Source organism: Dasypus novemcinctus, chromosome 13, assembly GCF_030445035.2.
Source record: "Dasypus novemcinctus isolate mDasNov1 chromosome 13, mDasNov1.1.hap2, whole genome shotgun sequence".
Taxonomy (NCBI): domain Eukaryota; kingdom Metazoa; phylum Chordata; class Mammalia; order Cingulata; family Dasypodidae; genus Dasypus; species Dasypus novemcinctus.
In genome coordinates, this window is record NC_080685.1 from 59,709,324 (window position 1) to 59,730,519 (window position 21,196).

At 37.9% G+C, this 21,196-nt stretch overlaps 1 protein-coding gene across 1 annotated transcript in view; it reads left to right on the plus strand.

The window, feature by feature from the left end:
• Positions 1-21,196, plus strand: part of AXDND1 (axonemal dynein light chain domain containing 1) — a 177,363-nt gene that overhangs the window by 107,621 nt on the left and 48,546 nt on the right. The window contains exons 19-20 of the mRNA XM_058274806.2: positions 3,375-3,574; positions 4,303-4,399. Of these exons, the coding sequence (XP_058130789.1) occupies positions 3,375-3,574; positions 4,303-4,399 (297 nt within the window). The remainder of the gene's footprint in view (positions 1-3,374; positions 3,575-4,302; positions 4,400-21,196) is intronic.

A 21,196-nucleotide genomic window follows, 5' to 3' on the forward strand; every position in this document is an offset into this window, starting at 1 on the left:
AGCTCTGTGCTGTCTCCCAAGGCAAACAGTAGCACGGCTCCACTCAGCCTCAATGGACACAGCAGACCAAATTTGTGGGCTGAAAGCTCAATCAGCCTTAGGCTGCGTCCCTCTCTCTCCCATTTTCTGGGGAGGCAGATCTGGGGAGGCGCCCTCTGTCCATAGCTGCCAGCCAGAGACTGGAGAATTCAAAGGTAGCTGTTTGAAGGGTGGGGGGAAGGCTACCTGTAGCTGCAGTTGCAGCTTCTACTCATGGTCTTTCCCTCAAGATTTCTTTTCCTGTTCCCCTCTCTCTTCTGGTAGGTGACCAGCCTTCCCCTTGTGTCCTAAACCCTAGAATAATTTTTTTCCGGTCTGTTTCTGACTGTCCTTTAATTTTCTGTCATCTTCCCAGAAATCATCTACTAGAGGGTTTTAAACTGGGGAATGACATGATCTGTTTTATAGTTTAAAGAGATGATCAAATCAAAAGGTAATCTGAAGGCCTATATTCCTGGGATTTGTTATGTTAGAGAAAATGATTTATCTAAGGCTTTTACTTCATGTCTCTAACAGTATTCACACTTTACTTAGATGGATTTTATGTACTCATTCAATTCAATAGTCTATCTTTGAGTACTACTGTAACTACTGTAACCTAAAAGCAAAGCCCTGTGGGGAGGTGGAGGTAAAACACACCCACTTGTTGCCCTTGGGCAGCTTACTGACCTGAACAATGCAGAAAAAAAAAAAAGGATCGGAAAGCCTGGAAAAGAGACCCGCTGCCCTAAATGAGCATTGGTTGAGGGGTAGAAGTTGATTCTGCCTGGCATAAGTCTGTGGTTGATGACCATCTCTTGCTGTCTTGCCCCAAATCACAGCTGTATTAGACATTTATTGTATGCTTCTTGTGGCAGATTCTTCAGCGCTTTCCCACTCTTACTCCATAAGCTCTTGGTTGGGGCCTAGGAGTAGGGAATTCTTCCCCAAGGAGGGAATATATGACAAGGCCTAACCCATCAGTGCATTATATTCTCCTGGCTTCAGTGATAGTTTCAAGGGTGGGCACATGACCTAATTCATCCCATTTTGAAAGTAAGGAAGAGAATAAGATTGGCTGGTTCAGGTGAGATGCCCCTGAGAGGTCTTTGGAGACTGCCATGCTAAACAAGCCCAAGAGTTTAGCCCTTCATGGGATACAGAGCCCAATGTTAGGGCTAATAAGCCACCAGCCTTCAAGAGCCTCATCTGTTGTGCTACTTGACACAAGACAAGAACACCAGTTTCTAGGAAAACATTTTTTTTTAATCCTGGAAAAACACTTTATTTTTTTTTAAGTTTCTTTGTATTTTTTAAATTTATTTTTAATCATCTTTTTTTTAAAGATACGTAGATCACAAAAAAATGTTAATTTAAAAATATGAGGTTCCCATACACCCCACTCTGCACACCCCCCATTCTCCCCACATCAACAACCTCTCTGAAAAGCTTACATAATAGTCAAAAGGCAACTATACCTGTCAGTGGAAAATTATCAATAGACTTCCAGAAATCCTCTTTAGACAAAGATATATTTCCTGTTTTTAAAGTACAGGGCAATGAATGGTCCCCAAAGAGGTAAGCACAGCCTTGGTGAAGCTTCCTGAATGGGTATCCTCTGATTGTAAGACACAGGCATCAGTAGAACTGGCTTCTTTGAGAAATTGTACATGGCACCCAAAGGAAGATAAGGATGGCTAGGCAAGACAGGGCCTGATCAACTGTGCATTAACAATCTTTCCTCCTGAATTAATAGTCAGGAAATTTGGGTTTCAGTACTAGGTGGACTACCAAACTTGATTTTCATTTATTCATTCAACAAACATATATTGAAAGGGAAAAAAGCTTTTATTTTTCATATAATCATATTATTTAGTAGATAAGTGCACTTATTGCATATTGTAAAATTTCTCACACCTTGTGTAGTAGCTTGGATTATGTACCCCAGAAAAACATGTTCTTGAATCCATTCCTGTGGGTGTAGAGCCATTATAAATAAGATGTTTTCAAGATGTAAATTAGTTATGGTGTGGCACAAGTGAACCAGGTTGGGCTTTAATCCAGATTCCTGTAGTCCTTTTTAAACAGAGAGAAAGCCAGACAGAAAAAAAGCCAGAGGGAACAGCCAGAAACTGAAAATCAGTGGAACCTGGAAGAGAAGGGAGAAGCCAGGAGAAGCCACTATGTGCGTTACCATGTGCCAGAAAGGCCAAAGGCCAAAGATAGTAGCCAACCCTAGAATGTCACAGTCTTCCAGGGGAAAGCATTGCCTTTATGACACTTTGGATTTTGGACTTCTCCCAGCCTCAAAACCAGGAACCAATTAATTCCCGTTGTTTAAGCTGACACATTGCATGGTACATGCTTTGGCAGCAAGGAAATTAAAACACCTTGGAATCAGATAGGACACTGCCACCCTCTTTTCCTATTCCTCATTGATTTTCACACAGTACTTGTTTATTTTAGCAACTACCAATAAAACTAGCTTCACATGGAAATAATATCAGAAGACACATAGTAAATCAAATATTTGAAACTGTTCATGTGCTTGACACATGTTGAATTTATTCATTTCCCTTGAGAATTTACAATCCCACAGAAGCCCTGTAAATTCATCATGGTGCCCTAGTTTGCAATGATGCACAATTTGGGAATTGCAGCTTTAATGGGTTAATATCCTTGACCAAGCTAAAGAAGAGAAAGAGTAATTTAATGTAGTACAGTGAGTGTATTAGTTTCATAGGGCTGCTGTAACAATTTACCACAAACAGATGGGCTTAAAACAAAATATTTATTCTCTCACAGTTCTGGAGGACAGAAGTCTGAAATCAAGGTGTCAGCGGGGCCATGTTCCCTCTGAAGACTCTAGGGAAAAACCCTTCCCTGACTCCTCCTCAGCTTCTGGTTTTTGCCAGCAATCCCTGGCATTCCTTGGTTTGTGGCACATAACTCTGATCTTTGCCTCTGTTATTACATGGACTTTTCTCTGTATTTCTCTGTCTGTTTCTAAACGTCCCTCTTTTATAGTCCCCTAGTCAGTGGATTAGGACCCATCTTAATCCAGGATGACTTCATTTTAATTTGATTATATCTACAATGACACCATTTCCAAATAAGGTCACATTCACAGGTACCAGGGATTAGCACTTGACCATATCTTTTGAGGAGACAAATTCTATCCACTAAAATGAACAAAAGAAAATATCCAGTTAGGGTACACTAACTGGATGGCAAAGATTGAATTTCATTAAGAATTATAGTGTTGTTGAATAATGGACACAGCTATTAATATCTATTTCTAAATTCACTATAGCTTTGACTCTTTTAATTATTTAAATAACATTATTTTTAAACAGATGGATGAATTGCATATATCCATGATCCAGTGGATGGTAAATTTGTTGATTTTAATGATACCTGACTTTACTGATCAAGATACTCTCCCAAAGTCTGAGGAGGAAAGTGTGGAGAAACGTGAAATAGGAATTACAAGATTAGAGCTAGATGCGACTACTCTGGCAATAAAGTTGGCCCAATATACCGTTCATTTAAACAGGTAAAACTATCTGGGTATTTTATTGTTGCCCTTTTGAAGATTAAATATGACATAAAGCAGAAAAGAAAATGGTAGTAAAATATTAGTCCAGTTTTTAAACTACCCTCAACATTGTACCCACTTGGAATATGAGATTTTGGTTCTCCCAATGGTGTTAGAATTCTTTTGAAAGCAGTGTTATCATAGATAGGGTAGAAGGTGTGTATATGTGTGGGTTGGGAGTTAGGAAAAACCAAAGACCCATTTGCTTGCATAAATAAATTACACTTTTCACTTTTGCGTTTATGAAGAAAGTTCTGGTTTCCTGTACAATTCTATGCAAAGCTGAATATATAGTCAGTAAATGCCAGTAAAAAATATGTATTTTAAAATCTTATATCTGAAAAGCTAGAAGTTTGCCACAAATAAAAATGGGATCTGAAATTTATAATTTATTAACTGGCAGTGAATCATCAGTATGATTATTTCAAATTCATGAAATAACTTTTATGCCAGATAGGATCTAGTCAATTTTTTCCTTCATTTCAAACCAATGTTACCAGTACCCAAGAATGAAAGGAATGGAAGAAAGAAAGAAGGCAAAGTTGGGAAAGTGAGGACAAGACAAATTTTTTTCCTTTGTGAGTCAGTAACTGAATTATTATGGTAAGCTTCTACTATATCTGGATTTAAAACAGTTGTAAGAGGAAACAATAATAAATAGGTCTTTCTGTCTGTTTTTTCCCCAGTTGTTGCAAAGGGATAGTAACAGCAATGGCTTTGAGTAAAGCAGCTCATTCTGAAAAGAATCCTAATAAGGAACTTCATGAGCTGGAAAAGATGAAGGTAATAATTCTCTCTTCCTTGTAGTTTAGTTTAGTTTGGTTTTAACAGCTTTTGCTTTATAATAAACTACACATATTTAAAGTGTACAATTCGACAAGTTCTAAAATATGCCTGCACATGTATAACAATCACTATAATCAAGATAGTAAACATATCTAACACTCCCAAACTTTCCTTCTATATGTTGATATCTTGTCCCTAGGCAATGTCTGATCTACTTTCAAACACCATAGAAATTTTTATTTTTTAGAATTTTTTATGAATGGAATCATACAGTATGTACCATTTTTTGGTCTGGCTTCTTTCAACTAAGTATAATTATCTTTGAAACTGCATGTGTTGCTTGTATCAGATGCTCAGGCCGTTTATTGCTATGTAGTAGTTCATTATATGGATATACACTATTTATCCATTGCCCATTGCTGGGCATTTGAGTTTTTTCCAGCTTTTAATGTTTACAAATAAAGTTCAATGAATACTCATGTACAAGTCTTTGAATGGACATACACTTTCATTTCTTTTGTGTCACTATCTAGGAGTGATGGTTGAGTCATATGGTACATATATGTGACTTTCTAAAAGAAGCTGTCAAACTGCTTTCCAAAGTGATTAAATCATTTTACACTTCCATCAGCAATGTATGAGAGTTGCAGTTGCATCATGTCCTCACCAACATTTCATGTGGTCAATCTTTCTAATTTTAGATATTCTAATAAACGAATAGCGGTATGACATTAATTTTATATTTTTTTAAATTGTGGTAACATATACTACATCAAACTTCCCAATTTAACTTCTTTCAAGCATATAATTTAATATTGTCTTCATTTGCCAGCACTTCTGTGACAAATACCACACAGTGGTAAGTCCTTGTCTTAGAGGAAATGTATTCCTTCTGTCATCTTTCAGTAGAATGTTAGCTATAGGTTTTTCATAGATGCCCTTTATTAGATTGAGAAAATTCCCTTGTGCTGCTGACATTTTTTTTTTTTTTAGCCAGGAATGGATGAAGAATTGTCAAAACCTTTTTCTGCATCTAATGAGACAGTCATATGAGTTATCTATTTTTAGTCTGTTAATATGGTGTATTATATTGATTGATTTGTCAATGTGAAACTTAACTTGCATTCCTGGAATAAATCTCTCTTGGTCATGATATACTATCTTCTTATATATTATTAAATTCAGTCAGCTAAAATTTTGTTCAGTACTTTTGCATGAATATCCATGAGGGATATTGGTTAGGTAGTTTTCCTTTGTGGTAGTAACTGTTTGACTTTGATACCAGGGAAACACAGACTTGTTAGAATGAGTTAGGAAGTACTTCTTACCCTTCCATTTTTTGGGACATTTTCTGTGGGGTTGTATATTATTTTTTCATTACATTTTTGGTAGAATTCACCAGTGAATCTATTTGGGCTTTGTGGGAAAGTTTTAAAACCACAAATTCTCAATTTCTTTAATAGATATAGAAATAATTCCATTTCTTTCATAAATTATAGGCAATTTATTTAGTAGATACAAAACTATCATCTGTTTCTTCCTAAGTGAACTTGCGAGCTTTGGTCTTTTAAAGAATATGTACTTTCATATAACTTATCTAATTTATTGGCATAAAGTTGCATGTTATATACCCCTATTATCCTTTTAGTAATTGTAGTATGTCTACCTTCTCATTTCTGTGATTGGAAATTTGTGTCTTCTCTCTTTTTGTCCTGATCAGACAAAAAGAACCAGATTTGTTTACTTGATTTTATGCACTGATTTTCCTGTTTCCTATTTCTTTTATTTCTACTGTGATCTTTATTATTTCTGTTTTCTATTTGGGGTTAATTTGTTCTTCCTTTTCTAAATCCTTAAGGTCTAAACTGAGATCACTGATTTGAGAACTTTTTTGTTCTAACATAGAATTCACTGCATCAAATTTCTAAATGTTTTTTATTCAATTCAAAATAATTTCTGATTTTCTTTTTTATTTTTACTTTCACCCATGGGTTATTTAGAAGTGTATTTAGTTTCTAAATTTTTGGGTATTTCCCAGATAGCTTAAAGTTACTGATTTAAAATTTAATTTCATTGTAGTCAGAGACTATAACTTTGTATAACTTGAACTCTTGAGTTTATTGAGACTTGTTTTATAACCTAGAATCTGAACCATCTTGCTTTATTTCATGTACAACCAAGAATAATGTATATTTTGTTGTTGGATTGTTTTTTTAAGTGTCAGGTAGGTTATACTCATTGACAGCATTGTTCCAAAGCATTCTATATCCTTGTTGATTTTTTGCTTATTTACACCATCAATTATTGAAAGAGGAGTTGTAGCATATTGATACTATTTATGAATCCAAAAAAAGATATTTGATTATATTTTTATGGTTCTTTGGCTTGACATTAGTAGCAATTACATGGGCTTATTTACTTTTTAATAAGGTATTGAACTACACCCTTGGTGATTTTATGTACATGTTTTATTTCTTTTTTTTTAGAATACTTTTATTTATTTATTTTTATTTTTTTAATTCATTTTTTTAAAATATTACATTCAAAAAATATGAGGTCCCCACCCACCCCACCACTCCCCCCACAGCAACACTCTCCCCCATCATCACGACACATCTGCTGCATTTGGTGAATACATCTCTGGGCATCGTTGCACCTCATGGTCAATGGTCCACATCATAGCCCACACTCTCCCACGTTCCATCCAGTGGGCCATGGGAGGATCTACAATGTCAGGTAATTGTCCCTGCAGCACCACCCAGGACAACTCCAAGTCCCGAAAACGCCTACACATCTCATCTCTTCCTCCCATTCCCCACACCCAGCAACCACCATGGCCACTTTTTCCACACCAATGCCACATTTTCTTCAATTACTAACCACAATAGTTCATGAATAGAATATCAGTAAGTCCACTCTAATCCTTACTGTATTCCTCCATCCTGTGGACCTTGGATTGGTTGTGTCCATTCCACATCTATGTCAAGAGGGGGCTGAGATTCCACATGGAAGCTGTATACAATCCTCCTGCTTTCAGTTGTAGGTACTCTTGGCTCCATGGTGTGGTGGTTGACCTTCTTCAACTCCATGTTAGCTGAGTGGGGTAAGTTCAATAAACCAGAGTGTAGGAGCTGAAGTCTGTTGAGGCTCAGGGCCTGGCTATCATATGGTCAGTCCAGAGATTCAGATCTCCTAGATATATCTTAAACCCCAGCACCAACTACAATTCTGGTAAAGTAACAGGAAAGGCTTGTGAAAAGAGATCACATCTGAGTCCAGTTCCATCACTCAGAAACACCAACTCCAAAGAAGGGCCAACTGACATGGCAGTGAACTCCATCTGCCATGACCATAAAACCTGTGGGTCTCTGTAGCCCTCAGAAGAACCAATACCTGGTGTTGTATCTACTTTACCTGTCTCTGAGACTCTGCTCAGGTGTGCATAGGGGCAACCCCTCTAATAACCTCCAGACTCTCTTTTAGAGACTCATAGCCATATAAACTCATTTGTCCTTTCCATTTCCCCCTTGATTTAGGTCAAAAAGCATTTTTAACTCCTGTTATTATACGTAGACAGTGATATTCTGCTGGTCCGAGTTGAACCTTTTATTCAAGGTCATTTTCTAGTTACATCATCAGCTGGTACTTGGTAGTGTTCCCTTGGTGCCAGGGAGGCTCATCCCCGGGAGTCATGTCCCACGCTGGGGGGAAGGCAGTGCATTTACATGCTGAGTTTGGCTTCGAGACTGGCCACATTTGAGTAACACGGAGGCTCTCAGGAGGGAACTCTTAGGCACACTGCTGCTCTAGGCCTTGTTCTTATTTCAGGTGCACAGACTCACAAGCATAGTCATTAGTATCAGGGACTCACTGTTGGGCCCTCATTCCTTCCTGGTCCTTGACGTTGCACCGGGGGGACTGCCGCTGCTCCCCTAGGGACCGCGACAGAGCCCCCCCAGCCAGGAACCCAGCACCACCCCCTAGCCGTTGTTTTTAATTTTTTCCACTATGAATATATCCAAACATTTCCATGTACCCTGGACACATGCCCTGTATAACTCCCTGTCAACCATATGTCTCCTGTCAATAACATCCCACACCAGTATTCCTCCGCTGCCATTGTTGAACCACTCTGTGATCCAAAACTTCCTGAAAAGTGAAGCCCAATATAATGCCAGGTTCCCTTAATAGTAAAATGGAATATAGCGATGAGTTTAAAGGTTAGATATAGAACACATATTAATTTGGAGAAATTCTACATCCTATCTTTTTCTTTTTTCTAATTATTAAGTTTATCTTCACAAGAGTTTTAGATCACAGTAATTCATATATACAATATACAGTACTACCACATATCCAATATAAAACCTTTTCCCTTCCACAGCAATAATCTTTTAACATATTCATACCATATTTACTGATACTGATGTACAGATATTGATACAATAGCTTTCAAACAAGGTAACATTTGTGTTTACATTGTGGTTTATACTTTAGGCTATACAATTTTCTAAATTTTTAGTTATCCTATGTTTTACATTATGATTTACAATATTAGTCTATCGGCCCCTATATGTTTTTGGTGTAATATTACATGTTTTATATCCATCCTTGCATACTCTTGTGAAACACTTCTATTGCCCTCACAGTTATGTTGGTTCCATCTATTTTATACCTATTTCCCCCTCCCCTTAGGGCCCACAGTGACAGTTAATCTTCATTTCTTGAAGAGCCATGTTCAGAGATACTTGCAACAGTGTTGAGGGCTTGACGTGCTCAACTGCCCTAATGCCCTGGGAGCCACCATTTCTCTTGAGAGATACAGTTCCCTCTATTTGATGGCATCGGTCCTCCCCAAGATGTGGGTATACCTTCACTCTCATTATATGGGTCTCTACCCAATGATATAACCCACTCTGGCAAAATGAGCATTCACATATTCCCTAGGTTTTATTTCAATAAAAAATTTATTGAAAAAAATAATATGGAAAAAATGTGTATCAGCAATGGATAATTCAGATGTTGCAGACATTAGAAATATAATAGGAGGATATTATGAAGGATTTTATGGCAAAATTTTGAATATCTAGATGAAATGAATGACTAAATATAACCAAAAAGATTGAAGAAGAAATAAAAAGCACAGTTATATGGCCATTAAAGGAATTGGATTAGTGATTTAGTCTGCCAAAGGGGTGCTGATGAAAGATACCAGAAATCTGTGTGCTTTCATAAAGGGTATTTATCTGGGGTAGAAACTTACAGTTACCAGACCATAAAGCATAAATTACCCATGTGGAGCTGGCCCATGCGCGGTGCTGATGCGTGCAAGGAGTGCCATGCCACACAGGGGTGTCCCCTTTGTAGGGGAGCCCCATGCGCAGGGAATGCGCCCCGTAAGGAGAGCCGCCCAGCACAAAAGAAAGTGCAGCCTGCCCAAGAATGGCTCCGCACACATGGAGAGCTGACACAAGATGACATAAATTCCCGTGCCACTGACAACAACAGAAGCGGACAAAGAAGATGGAGCAAATAGACACAGAGAACAGACAACCGTGGGGGGGGGGGAGAAAAATAAGTAAATAAATCTTAAAATAATATTTTTTTTAAAAAAAGCATAAGTTACTTCCCTCACCAAAGTCTGTTGCCACTTGTTGGAGCAAGATGGCTACTGACGTTCAGCCTTCCTCTTCCTCTAAGGTTCTGTGGTCCCTGCTTCTTCCAATATCAGGTGTAATTTGGGATAAGTCTCATCTCTCTCCCAGGGCTCATTTCTCTCCAGGCTCAACTGCTCTTTTCTCTCCACAAGGTCACTGGTAGGTCTCAGGCTCTCTAGGTTTTGTCTCTCTCCCTGGGGCTCAATTCTCTCCTGACTCAGCTGCTATGCTCTCTCTGGTGTATTTACTTCCCAGACTCCAGTTCAAAACTTCTACCTCCCTTCTCTGTGGTGTGGTTCCTCTGATATGGCCCTACTGACATGGCCTGATCAAGTAAAAATGAAACCTCTGAATCCAATATAATCTAATATGCCCAGAGGAAAAGACCAGTCCACAAACATAATCCAATATGTATTTTTAGAATTCATAAATAATATCAAACTGCTGCAATTAGTATTCAAATAATTCCCAAAAGGGAATGCTGAGTCTATACAGCTTCAACAGCAATTTAATGAATAAAAAATACCATTCTTACACAAACTCTTGCAGAGTATAGAAAAGAAGCAAATACTTTTTATACCAAACCCTAACAAGAACTGTACAGGAAAGGAAAATTGTAGACCAGTTTCACTCATATGAACATAAATACAAAAATCCTAAACAAAATATTTGCAAACTCAATCCAGCAATAAATAAAAAGAATAGCATATTACAAACACATTGAGTTTATTCTAGGAATGCAAAGCTAGTAGTGTAACATTAGAAAATCAATGTAATCTGCATTAACAGATTAAAGGAGAATTGCCTTATCATCTCCATAAAACCAGAAAATTGTTTTGATAAAATTCAATATCTAAGTATTATAAAGACTTTAGCAAGTTAGGAATAGAAAGAAACATCATTAGCCTAATAGTTTGTCAGCTAAAACCTCTAGCAAATATAATTGTTAAATATTGAAAGCAGTCCCTTTAAGATCAGTAACAATATATGGGTTCCTAATAACGCCACTTCTATTCACAATTTTTCTAAAGGTTCTATTCAGTGCAATATGCCAAGAAAAGAGAATAAAAGGCTTAAGATTTGTAAAAGAAATGAAAATGACATTATTCATAGTGTGTGTGACTATAAAATGCAAAAAAAATCTACAATAATGTATATGTATATCTATATAATGTATATGTATATCTACATATACATTATTAGAATCAAAAAGATAGTGTAACAAAGTTGATACAAAACAATAGATAAAAATTAACTGCATATTTCTACAAGTATTAAGTAGTTCAAAAATGGAATGAGAAAGATACCATTTATAATGGCTTCAAAAATATAACGTACTTAGGAATAAAGCTAACAAAAGGTAATTAATATCTTTCAGAAGAGTATTATAAAACACTATTTGAAAGATAGAAAGAAGACCTAAGTAAATGGGGGGATACAGCATTTTATGGACTGGAAGCGTTGATACTATAAAGGTGTCAATTCTCATAATACTGCACAGCTGTACTATCCAATACAGCAGTCACTAGCTACATATGACTCTTTAACTTCAATTAAAATTAAAAATTACCTTAGTCATACTAGCTACATTTCTAGTACTAAATAACATGTGGCTAGCAGCTATCATATTTGACAGTGCAGAACCTTTCCATCACCGTGGAAAATTCTATTAGAGCTGATCTAGAGGATCACTGTCAAATTTCCAACCAAGAACCAAGAATAGCCAAGATTCTCTTAAATTAAGATGGGAGAGTGACCCCACAGCACCCGAGGGTGGCGGGGAGTAAGGGGGTAGGTGATGGAGCGGAGTCTGGGAGGCAGCACTGCAGGAAACCGAGGGACAAAAGGTCAGAGTGGTGTTCACTGCAACCTTCGCGAGAGCACCAGCGCTGAGGACGCAATGTAGTGGCCCTCTGGTTCACAGCTTTGGGCCACCACTTCACTGGCTGTGCTCTTCGTGCTCTCCGCGGCTCAGAACACCGGCCTCCCCCCTACCACCATCAAACCCACTTTACCACCCATCACTCAGAAAATCCTGACGTCTGTGATGACCCCCATTTCGGCCACCACTCCAGCCACCACTCCAGGATCAGAAATCTGTGAATGCTATAACTACTTATCCTGTGTTAATGCTAGCATTGCTAATACTACTTGCTTCTAAATAGAATGTAAACAGCTACTTTCATGTAATTCAACAGTTAGTGATTACCATATGGTGAACAGCACAGAATTCTGTTCTGCTTCTACTGCCATTCCATTGCCAACCAATTCTACAGCTAAAATCACAACTCTGCTTTCTCTACTACAGTTTTCCCTACAGTCCCTACATCAGGTACAATACCACTGTGACTCCCCCAGCCTCACGACCTCCACAGAAGTCTACCTTTGATGCAGCCACTTTCATTGGAGGAATTGTCCTTGCTTTGGATGTGCAGACTGTAGTTTTTTTCTAAAGAAATTCTGCAAATTTAAAGAATGAAATTATCACATTCCTTAAAACACCATCAAAGTAACACAGATTGGCAGTTTATTCATGTAATTCACTGAAACCAAAATATTATCTTTCAAGATGTCTCACATGGAAGACGCTACTCCAAGGTCTTTAAATTTCCAAAGGATACATATAGGATAATTTGGAGCAGTGTCCTTGAAAAATCAGTTAAATCATTTTGCTCTCTGGTAACATTTAAAATATTCCGCATGAATTCTATGGCGGTCTTATATTATATGGCTGCTGCTGTGATTATGGTCTCTCTTCTTGACATGCCAAATAAAACTTATTATAAGTGATGGAAAATATTGTCGGTCCTGTGCAGACAACCTCATGACACTTTTGGTATTTTAACTTCAGTCATTTTAAAGCTTGAATGCTACATTACTTTCATCCTAACTCAGGATATAGTTTAATGACCAGAATTGAGAAGAATATGCCAAATGAACATCAGGTGGATTTTTGGCTATCATTTTAAAACTGGAATAAATTTATAAATTTAATTGCACTAAACACATCCTTAGAGTAAACTTTTGTGCTTGATAAGTTCTTTTTCTACATTAGAAATAAGATGCCATACAGGGAATTACATTCCAGATTTAATGAAAAGAAGGGATACAAACCATTGATGTATAGCATTTTAAAAATATTTTTATTGAAGTATGTCATTCATACATGAACATACATAAGCAAATGTATAGTAAAAGTTCTGAACTTACAAAATAAACCTGCATAACATCATAGATCATTGAGAAAATAAAGAACAATGTTTTAAAAGACAGACTGAAAGGTAGGTAGATGGTAATTTTAACTGTGATTTGTTCTTTCACATTAAGGAAGATGTAGCAGTTTGATATGGTTATGAATTCCAAAAATAGATATTGGATTATGTTTGTAATCTTATCTGTACCTGGGCATGATTGAGTTATGATTAGGGTGTTGAGTCCCCAGTTGGTGGGTGGGGAATCACAGATAAAAGGCATGACAAAGAACAGAGTTGAAGGCTTTCAGTGTTGGAGTTTGATGCTGAAGCTGGAGCCCAAGGAAGAGAAACAGAGCCATTTCCCTCATAGTCTCCTGCTGATCTTGTGGAGAGAGGCAAAGCCTAGAGAGCCTCATAGTCTATAGCTGACCTTGTGCAGTAAACAGAGGAGCTGAGCCCAGAAGAACCCAGAAATCCTGAACCCTCACAGACGTCAGCAGCCATCTTGCTCCAACACATAAAAATAGACTATAGTGAGGGAAGTAACTTATGCTTTATGGCCCAGTATCTGTAAACTCCTACCCCAAATAAATATTCTTTATAAAAACCAATCCATTTCTGGTATTTTGCATCAGCACCCCTTTGGCTGACTAATACAGAGGGTAAAGATTGGTTCTGAGGATTTAACTGTAGATGTGAACAGTGGTAAACTTGCTTTGACATATTATACTGTCACTTTAATTGAAAACTTCTCTACTTCAGAGCTAAAACTTAATGTAAACGAGGTTATACAAAGTTGAAGGCATTCGTGTATTAAGCCTCCTAACGTTTTTCTTATGGCTGTTAAAAAAGTATAATTGGAGATAGAATTGGTTTAATTTTTTTTCCCTATGTACTTAAAAAAAATAATTTCAACATTGTATTTGAAAGAATTTCCACCAAGCTTTCTTGAAAAGTAACTTTCATGAGGCAAGAAGGACGAACATTTTTAGAATCATTTACTAACTCTTTAAGGAGACAGTAATTTTAAGTTTTGGGGCAACAAATGTGACCATTGTAATTTCAGAAAATCTAAGGATTTTTGGTTGATTTGATTACTGTAGATCTTTAATGTTGTTTTTTGACTGCCATATATGAATAGGTTGAGCTTGCTTTCTTCATCCTTCTCTCCCTCCCCTTCTTCTTGTTGGTTTCAATTCCCGTAACGTAATGAGCATGCCTACTTTGACCTCTATAATTTTCTTGTAAAGCACTAATTTTTTCAATTTAGAACAAATATTAAAAAGGTTACTTTCCCCCTGCCTTTGGCTTATTGGATTAATTCAGAGGCTTAAATTAGTTTATAATGGGCCTTTTGTTTTTCTAGGTTACCATTAAAGTTTTTTCATTTAGCCTGTAGTGACTCAGCTGAGCATTTGATTTCAATATTTTGTAGTAGGAAAGACAAATTGCTTTGATCCTTTCATAAACTGAAAACTCCTTGCATTCATTTAGATAAGTATATTAAAGGGTCTGAAAATGAAGATTTACTGTTTTTCTGTTTCTTGTTGGTACAACTGAAGTTTGTTTTATTTGCACCCTTGTACATACACCTAGTATTTTCAAGTGCCTTACTTGTTTAAAGTCTCCAGCTTCAAAGGTTTGGGGGAATACATAAGTTAGTATACCTCATACTTTTGTGTTTCCATTAGTAGTAATATTCTAGGTACCTCACAAATTTATTATGGCACCATGGCTGTCAGTTTAATGGTACCATGGCTGTGAGTGCTATAAGCTATAAAGTGCATTTGGAAATAAACAGAATTTCTATTCCATCCCAAAGTGGCAAAAATTAGATACAATGGTATAATTGTCATTTACCTGAATGAATACCTTGCCGTATGTTAATATCAACACAAGTCACAAATTTTGTGAAAATGTAGTTTGACTTGACAACACTCACCTCCTGTAATTTTGAGCACCACTCTAACTACAAAATCATAGGAAAGTTAGATTTCGCAAATCCACAGAGGCACTGTTGCAACAGAACTCACAGTCATTTTGGTCCCATTTCCCCCCCTCCCTTCCTTTAGCAATTTAATATCTTGAGCCATTAATAATTTGGGGGGGGGGGTTTAAATCCAGAATGTATGTAGAAACCTTTTCAGATTTTTCATCTGATTTGTTAATGCAGGTGTAGTTCTATGAGATACCTTACTTTAGCTTATGGATGTTTGTTGCACAGGCAGACACTGCTGTATTTAGAAATTTTTATTTCAGTTCACTCAAAACTGCAAAACCAATCTGTATCATGTACCAAACTGATTTAAAATAAATCTACAGTTTATTGGAAAAAAAAGATGGAAGAACTTTTCCTCCATATTTCAAGACTGTCCAAATAGACAGCTATTCTAATGGAATAGAAAAGAGAGCCCCCAAACAGACCTGTTATGCTTGATCTGCCCCTTAAAATCACATTCAGATGTTTATTTCAGTGCTGTTAATTATGTTCACAATATTGTGCTAAAATCACCACCATCCATTACCAAAACATTTCCATCATTCCAAATGGGCACCCTGTACATTTTAAGCCTTAACTTCCCATTCTCTATCCCTACTCTGTCCTCCAGTAACCTATATTCTGGATTCTGATTCTTTTGAGTTTGCTTATTCTAATTATGTCACATCAATGATATTTTACAATATTTGTCCTTTTGTATCTAGCTTATTTTACTCAACATGATGCTTTCAAGGTTCATCCATGTAGTTGCATGTATCAAAACTTCATTCCATTTTATGGCTGAATAATATTCCATTGTATGTGTATTCCACATTTTGTTTATCCATTCATTGGTTAATGGATACTTGGGTTGCTTCCATCTTTTGACAATTGTGAATAATGCTGCTATGAATATCAGTGTGCAAATATTTGTCAAGTCCCTGCTTTCAATTCTTTTGAGTATATACCTTGCAGTTGGGTTGCCAAATTATATACTTAGCTTTCTGAGTGGCCACCAAACTTCTTCCACAGTGGCTGTACTGTTTTTACATTGCTACCAGCAATGAATGAGTGTTCCTATTTCTCCACATCCTTCCAAGACTTGTTACTTTCCACTTTTAGAATAGCAGCTGTTCTAATGGCATCTTATTGTGGTTTTCATTTGCACTTCCTTGATGGGTAGTGATATTGAGTATGTTTTCATGTGCCTTCTAGCCATTTATATATTTTCTGTGGAGAGATATCTATTCAAGTATTTTGCCTATTTTTTAGTGGGTTGTTTGTCTTTTTGTTGTGAAGCTGAAGGATTCCTTTGTATATTCTGGATATTAAACCTTTATGAGTTATGTCATTTCCAAATGTTTTTTCTCATGGTATAGGCTGTTATTTCACTTTCATGATAAAGTCCTTTAAAGAACAAAAGATTTTATTTTGATCAGGTCCCACTTAACTATTTTTTCTCTTGTTACTTACGTTTTGGGTGTAAAGTCTAAGAAACCGTTGCCTAGCACAAGGTCCTAAAGATGTTTCCCTATGTCTTCTGGGAGTTTGATACTTCCAACTTTCCTATCTAGGCCTTTGATGCACTTTAAGTTAATTTTTGTATACACTGTAAGGTATGGGTTCTCCTTTTTTTTTTTTCAAATGGAGATACAGTTTTCCCAGCACCATTTGTTGAAGAAACTATTCTTTCCCAATTTATTGGTCTTTGCCCCCTTGTCAAAAATCAGTTGACTGTAAATGTGATGCTTGATTTCTGTGCTCTCAGTTCAAATCCATTGGTATATATGTTTTTCTTTGTGCCAGTACCATCTGTTTTGATTACTGTGGCTTTGTAATAAGTTTTTTTTTTAAGATTTATTTTTTATTTATTTTCTCTTACCTTCCCCCCCCATTGTCTGCTTCTGTGTCCATTCACTATGTGTTCTTCTTTGTATGCTTGCATTTTTGTCAGCAGCACCAGGAATCTGTATCTCTTTCTGTTGCATCATCTTGCTGCTTCAGCTCTCTGTGTGTGCAGTGCCACTCCTGGTCAGGCTATGCTTTTGTTGCCTGGGATGACTCTCCTTGCAGGGGTGTTCTCCTTGCACGTGGGGCTCCCCTACATGGGGGACCCCCCTGCTTGGCACAGCACTCCTTGCATGCATCAGCACTGTGCATGGGCCAGCTCACCACATGGGTCAGGAGGCCCTGGGTTTGAACCCTGGACCTCCCATGTGGTAGGCGGATGCTCTATCAGTTGAGCCTAATCCTTTTCCCTGTAATAAGTTTTAAGGTCAGGAAGCACGAGTCCTCCAATATCATTCTTCTTTCTCAAGATGGCTTTATTCGGTTCCCCTTAACCTTACATATAAACTTGGTGATTCGTTTTTCCATTTCTGCCAAGCAGGTTGTTGGAATTTTGATTGCTTTGAATCTATAAATTTCTTTGGGTAGAATTGACATCCAAATGATATTTTGATTTCCAACCAACAAACAGAGAATATCCTTCCATTTATTTAGGTCTTCTTTGATTTCTTTTAGCAATATTTTGTCATTTTCTCTGTAGGAGTCCTTTATAACCTTGGTTAGATTTATTCCTAGATATCTGATTCTTCTAGTTGCTATTGTGAATGGAACTTCTTTTTTTATTTCCTCTTTGGATTGTTCATTGCTTGTATATAGAAGACTACTGATTTTGGAGGCTTATCTTGTACCCACCATTTTGCTGAATTCATTTATTAGCTCTTGGAGCTTTATTGTGGATTTTTCAGAATTTTCTGGATATAGGATCATATCATCTACAAACAGGGAATGTATCAATTCTTCCTTTTCAATTTGGATGCCTGCTATTTCTTTCTCTCCTTTTATATCTAATTGCTCTGGAAGGAACTCCCAGGACAATGATGAATAACAGTGGTGACAATGGGCATCCATGTTCCTGTACTTAGAGGGAAAGCTTTCAGTCTTTCACCAATAAGTAGGATGTTAACATATTTGCCTGTTATCATGGTGAGGAAGTTTCCTTCTATTCCTAGTGTTCTAATTGTTTTTATTAACAAAGGGTGCTGGGTTCCAAGATGGTGAAGTAGGGAGCAGCAGGCCCACTCATCCTCCAGAAGCAGTAAAGAAGGCAGAAGGCTTGCCAGGCACCAGGAAAATGGCAAGTGAGCACCGTGGAAGTGGTGCAGGTGGTCAGTGAGGGAGGACCCTTAGCATCAGTGGGTGCAGGCAGGTGCAAGGGGAAGCAAGATGGTGGTGATTGGAATCTGGACTCCAGGGGATCATGGTATAGCATCTATGAAGAAACAGGAAAGGGAGACTGAGAGAGTCTACCACAGAGGAACTGATCTTTTGGAAGTGGTCTGCATCCCTTTCATGGGTTGCTGGCCTGGTTTTGATAAGTAAAACACAGGCAAACTTCTAAAGATTTAGAATAAGCTGAACCCACAGTTAAAGAACCTTAACACAAAGGCCAACAATGAAACCCAGGCAAGAGAGAGGAACTGACCAACAGAGTAAACTCATCGAGATAAACAGATGCCTAGACATCAGCAAAAATTACAAGCTATACTAAGAAACAGGAAGATATATTTCAGTGACAGGATCAAATTTAAAAGTTGGAAGAAATGTACAATTTGGAACAACTAATCAAAGATGTCACTTTCTCCTAAATCAATTCAAGGAGTGGAAAGAAGAGTTAAAGTTACAAAGACTCTGGATGGACATACAGAAGAAATGGAAAACATTCATAGAAAACTGACAGATCTTATGGTAATGAAAGACAATAGAAGAGATTAAAAAATACACTAGAGTCACACAACAGCAGATCTGAATAGGCAGAGGAAAGAATTAGTGAATTAGAAGATAGGACATCTGAAAACACATAGAAGAACAGATAGAGAAAAATGGGAAAAACATTAGCAGGTTCTCAGGGAATTAAATGATAGCATGAAACACACAAATATACACTTTGTGGATGTCCCAGAGAAAGAAGAGAAGGGAAAAGGGGGCAGAAGGAGTGTTTGAGGAAATATGACTGAAAATTTTCCAACTCTTATGAGAGACATGGATATACAGGTCCAGAAAGTGCAGCATACTCAAAATACAGTAAATCCTAATGGAACTATATTGAGACACATACTAATCAGATTGTCAAATCCCAAAGATAGAGAATCCTGAAAGCAATAGAAGAAAAGCATTCTATCACATACAAAGGATGCTTGATAACATTAAGTGCTGACTTCTCATCAAAAACCATGGAGGCAAAAAGGCAGTGGTATGACATATGCAAGATACTAAAAGAAAAAAACTTCCAGCCATGAACTCTGTATCCAGCAAAATCATCCTTCAAAAATAAGGGAGAGATAAAAATATTCATAGTCTCGGGATTTTTCCTGGTCTGGAGGTGTCTGGACATCGATTTGGAGGGAAGGTAACAGAGAGGATCCATCTGTGAAATATACACGGAGATCCCAGCTACGTGTGGAGGACTCCCTCCTTGGGTAGGCGGAGCCGAGGCAGCTAGCACCGCGGCGGGTGGCGGGCGGGAGAGCCGAGTCGCGCTGTGCCGCGGCGGGCGGCGGGCGAAGGAGACAAGCCCAGCCGAGCCTAGCCGTGCCGCGGCGGGCGGCGGGCGGTGGGCGGGGAAGCCGAGTCCGGCCGAGTCCGGCCGAGCCCGGCTGAGCCGCAGCGGGCGGGGGGGCCAAGCCCAGCCACGCCGCGCCGGGCGGCGGGCGGGAAAGCCGAGCTCAGCCGAGCCCAGCCGAGCCGCGGCGGGCGGCGGGCGGGGGACCGGAGCCCAGTTGAGCTCAGCCGAGCCTGGCGGCGGGGTTTCTGTTCTTTGTTTTGTTTTGTTTTTTTATTTATTTTTTATTTTTTGTTGTTGTTGTTGTTCTTGTTGTTCTTTTTTTTTTTTCAATCCTCTCTTTCTTGTCCCCAATATTCTTCTTATACTATTTTACCTTAACAATACAATAGGTCCTACAGGAAATACCTCACATTTGCTGGGTTTCCTCACCCTCCACTGCCTCATTTCTGTGTGAATAGATTTAGCCTATCTACACTATCCCCTTTCCCCTACAACTTGATATCCTCCACCATCTGCTATCTCTCCTATATTCCATCTCCCTTTCTTTGATCCACAAAGTGTCTAACTCTTAATTTCTAATACCTTTGTTTAGTTTTCCATCTGGTATTCGTCCCTGAAACTATTACCTTTCTTTTCTCTTTCCCTCTCTCATGAAAACAATAGCCTCTTAGTACGTACCACATTCCTCCCATATTCAGTCGTCTACCTCATTATAGGTACTTTCCTACTACTATAACTCTACACAATTTACATGATCTAACCTCCATCCTCCCAGAACTCATATTGTTGCTTTGTAAACATATATCACCAATACTACTTCACACTTTTTCCTTCCTTACACAATTGACTTTCCCCAGCACTAATACTTTCCTTTAAAGTGAGCTTAACTAGCAATAAGAAATTGGAATAAGAAGAACAAAGTGACAAAGAGAAGATATAACACTTACACAAAAACAACAGCTAATTAATCTCCAAGACTAGACAAAGAAGCTAAGGAACTGATTAAACCCATCAAGAAAAAATGTTGACAAGACAGCAACAAAAATCTACAAACCAAACCAGTAATCAGGAAAACATGGCTGAATCCAATCAACAAACTGAAAATCAGGAAGGGGGGCAGGACTTCGCACAAGCAATGAAAGATCTCAGAACATTTATCACCGACAAATTTGATGAAGTAATGAAAGAGGTTAACAGCGTGAAGACAACACTCGGAGGGGAAATTGCAGACATGCGCAAAAAAATAACAGATATGATGGAAATGAACACCACAATTCAAGAAATCAAAAATACACTTGCAGCAAATATCAGCAGACTAGAAGAGGCAGAGCAGAGAATTAGTGATGTGGAAGACAGTGCATTGGAAATCAAACAGATAGTAGAAGTGGTCAATAA